The sequence below is a fragment of the Paramormyrops kingsleyae genome, chromosome 16 (assembly GCF_048594095.1).
Source record: "Paramormyrops kingsleyae isolate MSU_618 chromosome 16, PKINGS_0.4, whole genome shotgun sequence".
Taxonomy (NCBI): domain Eukaryota; kingdom Metazoa; phylum Chordata; class Actinopteri; order Osteoglossiformes; family Mormyridae; genus Paramormyrops; species Paramormyrops kingsleyae.
In genome coordinates, this window is record NC_132812.1 from 26,537,506 (window position 1) to 26,553,687 (window position 16,182).

At 44.6% G+C, this 16,182-nt stretch overlaps 1 protein-coding gene across 4 annotated transcripts in view; it reads left to right on the forward strand.

Annotated features, from left to right (window-relative positions):
* Window positions 1–16,182, forward strand: part of agap1 (ArfGAP with GTPase domain, ankyrin repeat and PH domain 1) — a 99,900-nt gene that overhangs the window by 67,903 nt on the left and 15,815 nt on the right. For all 4 annotated transcript variants that reach the window (XM_072700959.1, XM_072700960.1, XM_072700957.1 and 1 more), the window contains 4 exons: window positions 96–264; window positions 3,267–3,428; window positions 7,718–7,879; window positions 15,983–16,137. In XM_072700959.1, coding sequence (XP_072557060.1) covers window positions 96–264; window positions 3,267–3,428; window positions 7,718–7,879; window positions 15,983–16,137 — 648 coding nt within the window. The remainder of the gene's footprint in view (window positions 1–95; window positions 265–3,266; window positions 3,429–7,717; window positions 7,880–15,982; window positions 16,138–16,182) is intronic.

The following is a 16,182-nucleotide window of genomic DNA, read 5'->3' on the forward strand; positions in this document are numbered from 1 at the left end:
AGCAGCCCAACAGAAACACTCACCAGCTCTTTCCCTTCCTTCCCTTCTCTTTTTCCCTTTTAAAAAAAAAAATAAAAAAATACTGCCCCCTTCAGGACTACATGCAGAATGTCCATGGCAAGGAGATCGACCTCCTACGCACTACCGTAAAGGTACCAGGCAAGAGGCCCCCCAGGGCTGTGTCCACCTGTGCAGCCGTGTCCAGCCCCAAGACCAATGGCTTGGCCAAAGACATGAATAACCTACAGCTGGGCCAGAGCCCTGGTAAGTGGCACCCACCACCGACACCATAGCAGGATCAAGTCTGATCTACTCTGAAAAATACACACACTAATACCAAGCCTGTTATGAGCGAAGGGCTTATGACCCTGAGAGCAGCACTTAACCGTGCCAAGCTAACTGGTAAACTCAAGCTTGCACTGGCTAATTGAATGTGCCTGACACACAGATCCTGATCTTACATACAACCCCAGTATCAAATTAATACCTCCAAGTCCAGGCACCTCCCTCATGCAAGCATAATATGCTGTTGCCTGTCAGAATGCTCTGGTGGTCTGAAGGGACCCCTTAGCACACTGAGTTCTTAATCAATTAAGCCTGATTAAGCTGTTAATGGGTTTAATCATGATCAGAACTTAAGCTTGACATATTCCAATCCCAGGAGGAGTATCTCTTGAAATATTAAACGATCAGTGTTTTTAATTTTGCAGACACAAAGCAGTGTTATGAACTGTTTGTACAATTAAATATAGTATAACATGTTACTTACTCTTTATTTTATGCAAATTAAGACTAATAGCATTTAACTGTCTGTTTCCAGCTGTTAACAGTGAAATATGTTCATATTCTTAGCTGGTTTTCTGCTTCAGTATGTCTTATTTGCATATCATAACACTGTTCAAAAACATTTTTGAATAATCAAATGTTATGAGTGAAAACATAATTTGGGTGAACCATTATACGTCTGGATAGGCTCTTCTCCCATAACCTCATGCTGGAACATAGTCTTAACACTGACTTGTAAGTTTACAAAACAGTTATCCTCCACTAATAATCAGGGCTACTAGTGGTCAGCTTCTCTTCCATTTAGTGCAAATCTACGGACGTTACTTTGCCGTGGGAAGAGAGGTATCCTTAGAATACAACAGATGGCCCATGGACACTGTCTCTATGGTTACAGAACCACCGAGCTTCCTTTGGGGCAACGTATTCAGTGGTAACAGTGCATTGTGCGAGAGAGGGATGCCTTCGACTGATGTCGTGCTGTTCAGTCCCAGTGGGTCAGCAGTACCATGCTCTGTTTGGAAGACTTCCGTCTTTGTCTGACCCTAGACTGGCTCTGCTCTCTCTTTCCTCCTTCCCCCACTCTCCTTCTCTCCCCTCACTTTATATAAATGTCCCCATTAACCAAAAGGTGCTCATTAGAGCAAAGGGAGTTTTATTTATTCCTTTCAGAGGAGATTAAATTGAGACGTGACATTTCATTCGGAGCTTCCCGTAGGCAGCCGAAGGAAGCTCTTCATATATCCGGAGACGAATCTCCGTGTTATCTGTCAATGCACAACAGGTACATTTTTAAAGCTTTACTTTCTAAGTGTGTGTTTAAAAGGCGCTCAGTCACCTCGATGGATACAGATTAAAGGCAGCCTCCCCACATCGAAACGGTAATGTGGAGAGAAGATTAAGAAATCTCAAGGAATGCTGGACTGGACTAAAAAAAAAAAGTATTTGATACCGATCACCGATTTTCACTGGTTTTACTTTGCCATTAAATGTGAACAGAAAGTTAAATGCTCCCATCAAATAGTCATTACTGACGCACTGATTAGTTTTTTTTTTTTTTTTTTTTTAACCTACCTAACTAACCGACCACCCGAAATTTCCCCTAGGTCCAGAAAAGCTAGAAAATGAACTATATTGTAGAAATAAATTTGTAATGAAATAGTACATGTGGCCCTTGGATTAGAAGAGTAGTTAGTGTTGTGTGGAATGTCAGGTGCAGTAAAGTTTAGAGAGCCAATGAGTTTATTGTACATGTTTCTAGGGTTATGCCATAGGCTCATGCACATTAAAAGTGTATCTGATTTTTTTCGGCTATTGTGCCTCAGTTAAAATGTCACCAAGTAACATTTTTAACTTTACTTCATTGATGTTACCTTGTTGTTCAGCCTGTTATCAACGTTGTTAAGAGCCACAAAATGGTAGCTAAATTGTCTACCTTTTGCACTGCAGCCTTACTAAATCAGTCATTAAAATAATTGCTCTTCGGTGATAAATGTGAATCAGAGTGTTGATTAGTCCCTTTAGCACAAACTAATCATAATACATCACTCAATTTTTGTCAAATAAGAATACCAATGGAGGGTTAACTTGAGTAATTGCGTTACTAACTAGATAAATTGGTGGTGTAAAATAAGTTTTAGGATTTTAGATTTACCACAGAAGTAGGGGTGTGTATTAGTATCCTTGATATTCTTGGTATTCATTGTTTTGCTTTTGTAATACTCACAGAAATCTGCTGAAGGAAACCTTTTTTAAATTTGCTGTGGAAACACTGAAGGCTTATTTGATTTTAGCAATAGTTGGTTTTGGTTATAAATAATTACCCTGAACACTTAGTAAATTAATGTTGGATTACCTCAGATTCCACATTCGTTCCAAATTCATACCCATGAGATTTAATGTATTCTTTAGTACTAATCAGGAAGTGACTAGGTAAACGATATGTCCGTCCCTGAGAGGCATAAAATGGCAGTTGTGGAAGATGTGTCAACTGTAAAATCTTGTGCATTTTGAACAGAAATATGAATTGTGCTGTTTACTCATACTGAGGAAACGAGACGTGACGTCCACTGTGTGTTCACCAGGAGCTTCCAGTCTCGGGTGTATTTAAGCAGGAAACAATTAAAAACCCAGTTAGAAAAAATACGGCTTTTAAATGAGATTGTTGGTGCTTTTCTACACTCAGTGTTGTGAAAGGATGTGAACTTGTATCTTCCACCTTAGATTATGCTTCGTCATTGATGTGGCTTGACCTCCATTTATTACAGAGTTGCCGCTGGTTAGGATATTAATCTGAAACTCTGAATGTATGCATGACACCCCTTTCCCCCCAGTGTGCCCAGATGCGTCCTTTGGTACACGAGAGCTGATTCCACACATAAGCTGCGTAAGGCTGCTGTGTGCCTCTTTGGTCCTTGGGTTTCTCCCCTCATGCCTGTACGCTGGTGATAACTTCTGGCTATTCGCTCTCTTCCACGCCACAGGCTCTGTCAGCAGCAGCTCCTCTGCCTCCCAGATGGCCAGTGGTATCAGCTTGGTGTCTTTCAACACCAGGCCGGACGGCATGCACCAGCGCTCCTATTCGGTGTCCAGCGCTGACCAGTGGAGCGAGGCCACAGTGATCGCCAATTCTGGCATCAGCACAGGTATGACTGCCCTGGAACCATGCAAGGACCCTTACGGCTAACGGGGCCCTCCGATGTGCCTGCCGTTAAAGGCTGTTGTAGCCGTGAAGATGAACTCACAGGGAAACGGATGTATCCCTCTACTTTCCTCTACTTCCACCTTACATCTAACCCTCAATCTCCTCAGCAATGGTCTGGCTTCTCTTTTCTACCTCCCTTGTTTCTCCCATCCATTCTTCCTCTGGTTTTCTCCTCCGTATCCGTCACTGTATCTCTTATTGATCGAGCTGTCTGGTGCTAATGCCACCCTAACTGTTTATCAATGTAATGGCTTTGAGAGCCCACCCGTACGAACTCCTTGTTCAGTTTACACACAGGGGAGGACACTAATTAATGGGTGCCTTTCTCAGCTAGCACCCTGTCTCATGACTGCAGAGGCAGATTGTTAATGAACACAGTTTTCTGCTATATTTTGCTTTTTCCTTAATTTCACAGTTTACCGTCTTGACTTATGCATGCACTTTGCTTGAAAGCAGAATCCACTGAAACACGTAAATAATTTCTTGATTTTTAATTTTTTTCTTTTTTTGGGGGGGGGGGGGGGGGTCAAAAATAGTCCTCTGTTCAAACAGATGAACATAAAAATTCTCTCGGCCTTTTTTAAATAGAGCCTTTCGCTTCTCTGGTCTTTAAGTGCCTTCTTAAAAGATGTTGAGGGTCATGTTGTAGCCACTGCGGTGACACAGCATTGGAGCTGGCACTGCCTGGCCTCCCAGCACCACCCTTGTTGGCCCCACTGCTTTCCTCTAACTGTGCTTAGAATGGTGAAGTGCTTACACTGCCTCCAGTGACACACTGAGAAGGCTTGTCAGACACACAGCTGTCACCCTGTTATATTTTCTGTCCTTGAGGCCTGTTCAGCCCGGGTAGCTTGGTAGGGGTTTGCTGTGCTAAAAGCTGGGTAGCTTTGCCTTGTTCCTGTAAAGACCTGCATTGATCTGTAAGGACAATGGCGCAGCTGCCTGAGAGCTTCACTTGTCCTTTCCAGCTGTTACCCTCAAGTGCAATGATGTCATGCAGCTCAAACATCAATATTCTAATTGCTTCTGTTATACACAACAATGATAATATGTGCCAATGTAGGTGACTGTGGTGTACAGTGACAGTGGGCGATACAGTGATCTGTCTGATTAAACTGTCCCATAAACCAGTGAACCTGAACGTTTAGCTATACTTCATGACGTGTCTTTCTGCTCCCTGTGAACTGCGGTAACCGTATTAAGGAGGGCCTACAATCCACTGCCTCCAGCACATTAAGTTGCTCAAATGAGATCTTGTTGCTTCTTCACGACACAACAGAAAAATAATTTAGTAAGGAAAGCAATTATCCAAAGCTCTGCTGCAGCGGGACCAAGGCCTCTGAGGAAGCCACTGGTGGTGTTCCCTCAGGCAGCGAGATGAAAGATCCTCACCTTCTTTTTTCTGGAAGGTAGCTTTTTCCTCCTTTATCCCTCACTTTCTCTTCATCTCTCATCAGGCACAGTGTGGCCTAAGCTTCTTGGGATCTTTATTCTTATTCCTGTCAAACCTCTTATAGTTTCACTTCACTTGAAGCCAACTCATGTCAAAAGGCAGTATCTGCTAATTCTCCTGTCTTACTGAAGCATATGAGCAGCTGATGAGGAATCAATCAATTATGCCAACAGATTTAGAAAAAACCTCAAGGGGTCTCAAGATTAGAAAATACAGGTTTATATGCTCCATAGTATCTCTGACAGCATAATGAAATACCATTGTGACTGTGGTAGTCAGTGGCACATGGCATTTTCGATTATCGATTAAGGTCATGGGTAGCATAAGACATGAATTGAGGTTTGGCTGATATGAGGGTGGAGTCAAATAGGGTAAAGGATGAACATGATGACTTGGACTAGCATAATTGAGCCTTTATTAAACTTGTTGACCAGAAAGCACATCTTTTCAAAAGCACCTGGTCTTTGATCCTGAAGTTCTCCTCAGATGTTGTTTTCCCACTTCTCTTCTAGTGACACTAAGATCATTCTCCTCAGCATTCCTGGACTTCAAATGAAGTCATTTTCATGACTCATTGCTCCTAAGAATTTGAAACACGATAAACTTCGAGGAAGGGCATTTTGGCAGCATTTAGCTTTGATTTTCGCCTTTGTTTAACATGAGGTTTCAAGCGGGGTAATTAGATGAGCTGTGTTAGGATTGCGCCCATAAGATTCAGTGCAGATTGTAGATGGGGTCATGAGGAGGATCTCAAGATGAGCCACAGAGACTCCAAATAGGGAACACTTTCTCAGAACATTGTCCTTCAGTCCTCAAACTAAGGCTGCCAGACTTCTTTCTCTAGCTTTGTCATAGACTTCTAAAATGGTCTTGAACACAGCTCCATAACAGAAAGTCAGGCCTCTACATTATGTTTTTGTTTTGTATTTGCTTAATTATGATAAAAATCAAGCTAACGGTATTGGCTGCATGCGGGGGGGGGGGGGGGGGATACCTTGCCGACTGAGCTCTGCACCAGTCCAACTGGCTGACTAATGTTCCTATTTTACTCTCACTGTCTCCAGGGCAGCTCTACAGTTTCTTTCTATCCCTTTCTCAACGAGCCAAGTAGCTCGTTAGTGACTTGAGGTATGCGCCTGCCCCTTCAGGCCACGCTCTCTGTCTCTCTAAATTAAGTCCCCTTGTCACTGGTCAGTCTTGCTGATGGCTGTAACAGCTGACTGTAGACCCACGTTTAACATTGCATGGGAGGCTAAACAAAGCCGAAATAAAGGACTTAAGGCCATATTTTTTAGTAATTTATAAACACACTCATCTATAATGCACTGTAGACACCTTTATAATGCAATATAATGGTCAATATAAGCATTAAGGGTACCTAGCGCATCATAAATGAGAGCTTCATAATGCATTCTTAATACATAATAAACATGGCTGTAATGTGTTATTTTTATTAATATCTATGCCCATGTTTATAATGCTTAATGAATGCATTATAAATTACTAAAAACATGGCCTTAAGTAAAGTGTTTCCGAAAAAGCTTTATCTGCACTGAACAACAAGGGTGAATTTTGATTGCTTTCGTAAGCTGACCTTTACGCAGATGAAGAAAATATATTTTTGAATCATGTAGGCGGTCTATTTTGAAATCTTTAGCAAACTTTTTTTTTTTTTGATACCAGAAAATCTTCATGTGACATTGTGAAGACTGAGGTCACATTTATCTTTCAAGTGTATTAGCTATTTGGGTAGTACAGACTTCATCACTGCTATGTTTTCAGGCTTCAGGTGGCTGCTCATAATCTCAGATAAAGTTGTTTTATAGATGGCACTCTATTAGCTAATGATAGGGATGGCTATGCCTTTGACCTGGCTTTTGGCCAACGGGGTATGGTATCGCGCTGTAGAGATGACCCCTCCTGACCTCCTGTCTGTAACCAGCCATCTTGGATGTAAAGAGGAACAGGCTTCTTTAGTTTCTGCAGCTGGCCTCCTGAAGAGCCCTTTGTTGACGTGACTCTCAACAGGTGTGCCAGGGAGTATTCAGGATGTTCTCTGTGGCTCTCAAATAAGTACCGAGCGAGAGGTGACCGGATCCAGTTTGGGTTGGTTTTATGTATCAAGCATGTGGAGATCAAGGATGGTGAGAATTTAAGATGTTTGAACGTGTCTTGTAGTGACAGGGTAGTAGTCGTAGATGGTTCAAGGTGGGGGTTGTACATACTATGAGGATGGAGTCTAAGTAGTCGAGGGGATAGAAGGAAGATGGGAGGAGAAGTGGAAGTGTAGATGGAGCGACGAAGACTGCTGCGAAATGTAGATGAAGGGACAGTTAATCAACAGTTAATTGTGTGCTTTGGGATGGCATCCTGTCAGCAGAGATAAGTTGTCGCGTTTTCCACTTGAGCTGAGACTAAATGATTGTAAAATAAGTTATAGCTGTCCTTGGGCTGTCTGGCATGGCGCGGGGCTGGGGGAGCTCTCTGCCGGAGAGGTGCCCCCGTCACCGCGGCCGCTCTGCCTCGTATTGATGTGAGTGGAATGTTATTTTATTCAGCCTCTAGTCACAGCTGTCAGCTTCGTGTGTGAGGAGTGAGTCGGCCCCGATGGCTCCTCCTGCGGAGCTGCTCGTGTGCGACATCCGGCGCCCGCCGGTCACAACCACTGCCGCTACTGGGGGGGTGGGGGTGGTTACCTCAGCTATAGCATTCTGTCCTGTAAGTAAATGATAATGTTAGAACCCTCTTTGACCTGGCGCTGTCCTTTCTGCTCACAGACGCCGGGCTGGGAGACTCAATCTGTTCCAGCCCCAGTATCTCCAGCACTACCAGTCCCAAGATGGACCCACCTCCCTCGCCTCACGCCAACCGCAAGAAACACCGGCGGAAGAAGAGTACGAGCAACTTCAAGGTGGATGGCTTATCTGGCACGGCAGAAGGTAGTGGCTCGTCAACAGCCTGCTACTGGGGAGATGTCTCTACGGATACTGTCGTTTTTTCATAAGTATACACACACATTCACACACACTTCACACACACACACACACAATTCAGGTGATTGGGATTTTTTGCAGTTTATCCTAAAATCCTAACCCTAAGAAGCTAATTTCGTAATTAATTATGTAAATAATTTATTGCCTTTTAATTTGTCTGTATTGCATTCAACGTCCAGATTTTATTTTCTCCCTGGTGTTTTTTTTGCTTTTTCTGATAACATGGGGTTAGCCGAGGCTTTTTTCTTTCTAACCACGTGTTTGACCCCCTTCCCCCACTCTGGGGTTGCAGTCATTTTGGTTAATTAGCGAAATACTAATTTTCAGTTAATCACACCCACTTGGAACACTGACAGCAGACTTTATGCACTCTGACACTTATCAAGTTTCAGACCCGGATTTTTAAGGCAACATGGCAACAAATTAAATGTTTGAGTAAAAGCGTTAAGTGTTTTCTTCGAGGGTGTTAATTTGTGAGAGAAAAAAAAATCTGTTTTATGAAGGAGTTAGTGTTTTAGCCTGAAAAGTGGGACTGCTTAAAATCTGTACTCTTTACAGTAGTAATAATCATGTTTAATTTTCACCATTTGCTAGCTTTTTTGGGGGGGTGTACTGCATGTTCTTAGCTGTTAGTATTCTTTATGAAGTATATCTTGGTGACAAACTGGGATGCAGCTATAATGTCCCATATGCAACTTACTATTGGGTAGGGGTGGGTGATCACTAAAGCGACGTCTCTGCGACCATCGGCGTTAGTTTGCTGGCCTTCTTCTCGGTCCACATTTGGCATCAGGGACAGTAAATTAAACATAACGATTAGACTTTCAGCTTTATTTGTCTAACTAGCGTACTTTTGCTTTGGGGGACAGCAAAGAGCCAATAAAAGTAAAATGTCATCTAAAATTCGCCAGATGTCATAGCGTAAATTTAGAACAATTGAAATTCAAGTGGTAGACAAGGCTCCACAGATATAACATTAATACTACATACATATGTGATATTACTTATACTGCATTATTAATATCAGCTGTGCCAAGCAAAAGTATGGAAACTTTGCTATTAATGTATTCTGACTTCCGATTTTGTGAAACCTCAGTGGGATCTACCAAGAAACTAAATATAAATATTCAGTGGTAAAATTAAATAATGCTATTTACATGTATTAAATACTCAAACTGAAGATAAGGTTGTGCAGGTACTTTGTTTACTAGTTAAAAAAAAATAAACCTCTTCCAGCCTTCTAAATATAGTGTCTGGAAGAGGAGCTTTTTCAGTTCTTGGCATTCTATGAAGGTGGTTTTTGCCTGGCTCATTTAGTAGTGATGGCTTTCTTCCTGCCGCCCTGCTCTATAGGCTGTTTCTGAAGTGTAGATGAAGTCTGGAACTGTAACTGTGTCACTGGATTCTGTCAGGAACTGTAACACAGTGTAAATGGAATCTGTCTGGAACTGTAATTCATTTTCAGTGGAGTCTGTCAGGAACTGTAACAGTGTGAATGGAAATTGTACAGAACTGTTATACAGCATGGATGGAATTTGTCCAGCAGATTAGTTCAGCACTGAAATGCACTGCCAATTAAAAAGGTTTTTAGAAGATCCTCCTTTGAAGGCTGCTTCGTAAAATTATATCTTCAATTTTGAAATCATAAGCAGTGTGTCTGAAGAATGTGTAATCCCAGAGTACAGTCCATCGAGTGCAGGCCTGACTCTCCTGTCTTTGATGCTGAAACAAGAAGCGTCCCGGTTGCAGGAAATGTAGCCCCTGCTTTGATGGTCTTCAGCCCTCCACACCCCTCTGACCCACCAGCCAACACGAAAGAGCTGCGCACTCTGCTGGAGGCCTCAAGATACCTGTTTATGGAGCCTTTAGGGGTGCACGTTTGAACGCTTCACTAAGGAGATCAGAGATTTTAGGCTCCACGCTTTGATTGGTGCCACTGTGTCCAAAATACAGTGTGGGTTTTCATATTTAAGTAGTTTTGGATGCACATAATAGCCTCTTTGATAAGTTCCTTTGATAAGGAACATAGATCCCAAATTGACGGGTTTTGAACCCAGTGCTTAAATCACCAAGTAGTCTCTCAAACTGCAGTCTGTGTTTTCCTGCTTTTTAAAGAAGTTGAATGTTGCTAGACGCTCCCTAACCACCGCCATTTGTCAGCAATGCACTTAAGTGAAATATTATTTATAATCCACTGTATTGAAATCTTTTATCAGCTGTGTCACTTTCATTATTCAATAAGCGATTAGTAACAGTCTCCCAATTTAGCCATTAAGCACTGGCGCATGGCCCCTGCCCCGCGTGTCACGCCGGCTGCAGGATGAAGTATCAGCCTGTCAGAGCCCAGTTATTCATGAGGGCCATCCTCACCCAGGTAGCTCCCTCTGAGCACCAGGCCATCTCACTGATGTCCCTAGTAGCCAGTCCAGACTGGTGTGGGTTTCCATGGATATTATATTGCTCTTAATTATATAGCTGTTTAGCAGATTTTCAGAAGTTTGTGTTATCACTTGCAGTTTTGCATTTTTTTTTTATTTTTTTTTATCATTGACATATATTGTACATTTATCTTTTTATCCCTTTTGTGAGTCAGATCATGCGTAATTACACAGCCGGGTATTCACTAAAGTGGTATAGATGAATGAGCAGGACATGTGGGTGGACACTATCTGAAAAGATTGGGAGCATTCCAGGCTCAGCACAGGGCTCAAACCCCTCCTGGAACCAGTCTCTGGCCGTCGTTTAGACGTGATGTATGGAGCAGGCTCCTCGGGTCGTCTCCTGCATCCTCATGACGTTTTATTCGGTAGGTGAGTTAACACGTTTAATGGCATAACTCCAAATGGGTCTATGCGCTGCCAAACCGGGCAGAGGGTCCATAATTAAACTTCGACACAATAGGCCGCAGGACCACGTGTGTTCCCGCCCCCCTGCCGTTCGGCCCTGTCGCGGGTCAGGAGGTGCTCTGCTGATCACAGCTGCGTAAATGACGGTGGGCGCTCCAGCCGCCGGGGTCCCCTTGTTAAATGATTACACCTTTTATTTGTGCCTCCCATGATCTTTATGATGGCTGAAATGCGATAGCTGGTTTGGAGGTTCGCAGGTGGTCACAGGCAGGGTGCAATCCCACCTCTCAGGATCCAATCTGCAGGCCAGTTGGCCGAGGTCTGGCAAGCTCTGTGTATGTCACTTTTATCAAAATATCTAAATATTTACGCAACCCTCAATGTGAAATACCAAAGGACTCAACCTACCCAGGTCATCTGTGGAGCAGATTGACAAACGGACCATTCTGTCGATTGCCTCGATTTTTACCCCCCCCTTCCCCTCCCCAACCTGCCCATGGGGAGTCATATGACCAGGCCCCTTCACCATGCTCCAGGGGCAGCCACGTGTGCACTACAGGGCATATGGGACACTTTTGTTCCACACATACACACTTAAATATATATGTGTTCTTATCTTTGTGGGGACTCTCCATTCCTTTCTATGAGCGAATCCCTAATCGTAACATCGTAACTATGGCGACCTTAACCCCTATCTAACCCTAACCTTAACCATAAGTAATCAAACAAAATACCAGACTATTCTTGTTTTTTGATTACACTCATTCATTTTTGAGTTTTTCAGTGTGGGGACTGAATTTTATTATAACATTTTGGGGATGTTGGATCCCCACAATGTAATGTATACCAAACCACACACACTAGGCAGGGGGCATCTGCTGGGGCTCATGGGGAGCTTGTATTTGATCTTCAGCCCTTGTTTGCCCAGTGAGTCAGACAGTGGTTAATTAGCTTGCGCCCAAAGATGCCCCTGGGAGGCAGTGTTGCGTACCGTTTAGTGAGACGACTTACCTCTGCAGCACAACAATAAAAAGAAAAGCAGTCATGTAAATGTGTGGAAGTATGACACTGAAAGCCATTTAATTTTCTTTGGATGGAAACGGCAGCAGGGACTGGTGCCATACATAAACAAATGGAGATGTATATCTACATAGACCAAGTATTTCTGTTTGATTTCTCCACACTGGCTGTGAAAGCACATTTGACCGGGCTCTGCGGTAAATGTTTGTCGTGGCTCCGGGCCACAGCAGAATGACTTGTGATCAGCAGTCATGGGGAAATAAGCAGTTTAAGGGCTACAGAAGGTAGTATTAGGCTTGTGCCAAGGTGATGTGCAGCCGAACGTGAGGGACGCGTGGGAGTAACCACCTTAAAAAGAACAACAAACAGCCTTGGATATTTCGCAGAAGATTACAGGGTCGTATTCACCATAAATTTGTGCTTTTCTGTTGTGGTGGCTCCAGTCTCCCAGATTGGATTTGTGCTTGAATTATTGTGTATAATTGAGCATGTAAATCCTGGTTACTTGACCTTGGCTTTTAGCATAAGGCCAGTGTGTAATCAGTCGTTTCCTTTGCGAGTCAGAGCCGTTGTCCCAAACTGGTGAACAGGACTCATCCAGGCAGTAATGCATTTCTTACTCTTTCTTATTCCTTTTTGAATCCACGGATCCCTCGTCAGAAGCTCCTGCCTGACTTCCATGGTGGACTGACCCATTGGTGGTGCCTGTATCTGCTCCTGACACTGCTTGAGTGACGAGTGTCATGCCTCCTGATGGATGTCTTTGTTCTTATGCTTTTTGTTTTTCCCCGAAGCTCCAGACCTCCTAGTGATGATCTGCCCCCCACCCCCTGCCTTTTCTTTTTTTAAGCCTTTTTAATGTCTGCTTTCAGATTCTTTTCCTCCTTGTTTTTTTGTCTGTTTCATCAGCTGCTCTTTTACCGGCCTGTACCCCCCCCCCCCCCCAATCTGGATGTCACCAAACTTAGCATGTGGCATCTGATCTGTGCTGGTGGTATGTACATCTGCTGCATGTCTCCCTGGGTCTCTCCCTCCTAAACCACCCTCTGGCCTTCTTAACGAGGACCAGGCCTACGTTGTCTCTGTCCAGAACCTTCCGGGTTCCGTCTAAGGGCTTTCTGGGCTGGCTGACCTCCATGACACCCACATTCTCTGCTGGTCCAGTGATAAGAGGCTTTCCAGTTTCCCATGTGGGATGATAAATGGTTAAATGTGCTGCACCGTCCTCGGTGGCCTCTTATTTACGCTTTCAGCAGAAACAGCCAGTCCTCGGTGTGGAGAGCCCTGTAATATTCTCTAGGTTATTAATGTTGTAAAATGGTACGAATAATATTGGAAGTAATGACCTGTGTCACCAAGCAATACTGTGTGCTGTGACATTTAAGTCCAGTCTTTTAATTTGTGTTTCCTGCCCCCCCCCTCCAAACCTGTACCTCTGCACCCCTCCCCCCTCCCCTGTTCCGCCATGACCCATCTGCATGGGCCGCAAGCCTGTAAATGGGGGTGTTGTTTGCTGTTAAAGGTTGTCTGTGTCAGAGTTCACAAATTGCCTTGGCTCAGCCCTGTGAATAGCAGTATTGTAGCTGGAAGCTGTACAGTAATGACTACAATAGCTTCCAGTCCCCTGTACGTCTCTGTGGTTGTGCAGTGAAAGGTATGATTTTCTATGCATAAAAATCAGTTTTTTTGACCATACTTGTACAATGAAACGTACGATTTTCAATGTATACAATTGATTTGTATCAAATGTAAAGGGTGTGAATCTTGATTTTCAGACCTACAGTAAAAGGTGTGATCGATTCAGGTTTTCTAGGGCAAGTTTGAAGAATGGGGGCAGGCTCTGTTGCAGTAAGCCGGGGGGGGGCAGATTTCTGCTGAGGCAGGATCGGGGGTAAGTACAGGGAGCTGTGCTGAGGGCCACAGCCCCTGGGAGGAGTGAGCGCACTCTTGGGAGTGTCACGACTGAGCAGGTCTTCTAAAAGGCAGCCTGTGCGAGTGCCAGAGTGTGGTGCCCTTTCTTTTCTATTTTATTTCCAAATGCATTACCGCAGCTCAGGGTGCGCAGAGGGAGGGGACAGAGCCAGCTAATTTATGCCTGTGCGCAGTGGCTTTCTGCATTGTTGCCTTCCATAATTATCAAACAGCCACCCCCGCCCAAAAAGGGGGCAGAATTTAATTATGATGAGAACATTGTTCCTGACCCCGCAGGGCCTGTCGCTGTGGCAGGGGTGGGGCCCAATCACAGCGGAGACGCTCCAGCGATCCCCATTCCCCAAGCTGTGCGCCTGGACACGGATTACAAACGCGCCCGCGTGGCACTCCCCGCGGTGACGGCAGCGATTTGCAGGTCCCCTCCCGCTGCTCCCTGGGTGCCAGCCCACCACAGACGTGTGTGATGGAGGCGAGGCGGGGACTAGGGGGATCAGCCTGACTGAGGAAGCTCGCTCAGGACTGTTAGTGTTCATGTCCAGTGTAATCATTAGCACATCTTACGTATCAGACTTCAGCAAAATTGAACAAATGTGACCATAGGATAACATTTACTGTATAAAGAAGGGCAGCCCAGTAATGCAGTGGCATGTGATGTGGACATAACACGCAGTATGCACCAATGTGTAAAGCCAGACAAGGGAATAACTGTAAAACAACACTGCGCCAGTGTCCGGTCTGAGGGCTACAGTGTCGAAGTGACCAGGATGGTCGATGTGTGCTCTTGTGTTCAGCAGATTACGGAGCTGTGTGAGGGGTTCAGAGTCCCAGTGGCCCATGTGTAGAAGCTGTTTGTCAGGCTGCAGGGGAGCGTAAAGTTTGTGGCTTGTGTGAGTAGGATCACTGACAGTGCTGTGAGCATTACACCCACACCTCTTATACGGGTGGGTTGGAGGACCCGTCAATGAACCGGGCTCTTTTAACCAGGTTTAGTTCCCAGTCCATGATACAGCAGGAGAATCCGCTGTAGTCATGTGATCTTGTGTAAGGAATTATTTGCGTCTGCATTCCTTTTGGGCATGATTGGAACTTTAGCCGCCAAATTAGGGATGTTTTATCACTTTTAAAATGATGACTTTTACCATTTAACCGTCATCTTTAACCAGATGAAAACTGAAGCATCCTTGAAAGTGGGAGAAGTCTTAATTTTTGCAACGCGTGTAAGAGCTTGGTAGTTAAATGATTGTGAAATCTATGTATGTGTGATGAACTGCTGTGTGGGTTTTGTCCCCTACACCCCCCATCACGGCCCGGATCAAGCTCAAAAAGTTCGTGTTTTGTTTTTGGTCTCTTTTCAAAATCCATGTAATCAAAGTTATCAACCTTCAACAGCGCTTGAGGTTGTCACTTTCTGTTGCAGACATACTTAAGTCTCTCATTGTCTTATTTACTAAAAAAAAAAAAACATGGCATCCTTGTTGTGGTCCTGCCTGCTGTCTCAGCCTAGACGGGAAGTGGTGTCGGCACCTGCTAGCCAGGTGGGCCCCAGCACGATGGCGCCAAAACTGAAGTCCGGCCGAAGGGCCATGCCAGCACCTGTTGGAGGAGCTGCCTTGATTACCCATTCATTATCTAATTGGGCCGCCGCCTCTCCTTGTTAGATTAAATGGTAAACAGAACCCAGTCGGTGTCGGGTCTCATTCCCTCAGATTATCCTGTCATTGATGCCTTTGAACGTCCTTGTCGAGCTCGCAGGGGCCCTATTGGGGGACTGGACATCTGTGTGCCCCAGGGTACCTCACTTTTCCTCTTTGCTACAATTACTTTTTTTTTTTTTTCATTTAACTGTTTCCAAATGTTGTCGGGGTTGCCTGTCTGCAGAGTGGCCGCTGATGCTAGCCGCTAAGCTATCTTCAGATTTGTTTCCGGGGGACCATATGTGCCCTGGAGGTTTGCACTGACTGCAGTGTCTGGACTCCTGTGTTTGGTCAAGGTACATGCATGTGCAGCTGCAATTAGTACATCCTGCAACTGAGGCCCACTGGCCAGTGCCTTGGTTGTGTGATGATGGCGAGGCCTTGGCCTTTTGGCGTCAAGCATGATTCTGAAGTTTGTCCTCGTTGAAAAGACGAGCCTTGGGTTTGCACATCTATGTTGTATCTGTTGGTTGTGTCAGTGTTTAGACCCCAGTGTAAGTCTCATCCTCACCTGACCTGAGGCCCTCTGAGTGTGGTGACCCTTTCCCGTGTTTCAGAACAAGAGGAAAACTTCGAATTTATAATCGTTTCCTTGACGGGCCAGACATGGAACTTTGAGGCAACTTCATACGAGGAGAGAGACGCATGGGTGCAGGCCATTGAGAGCCAGATCCTGGCCAGCTTGCAGTCCTGTGAGAGCAGTAAAAACAAGGTAAGGCCATGGCTGGACATGAGAACACACAATATGACTTGAGGC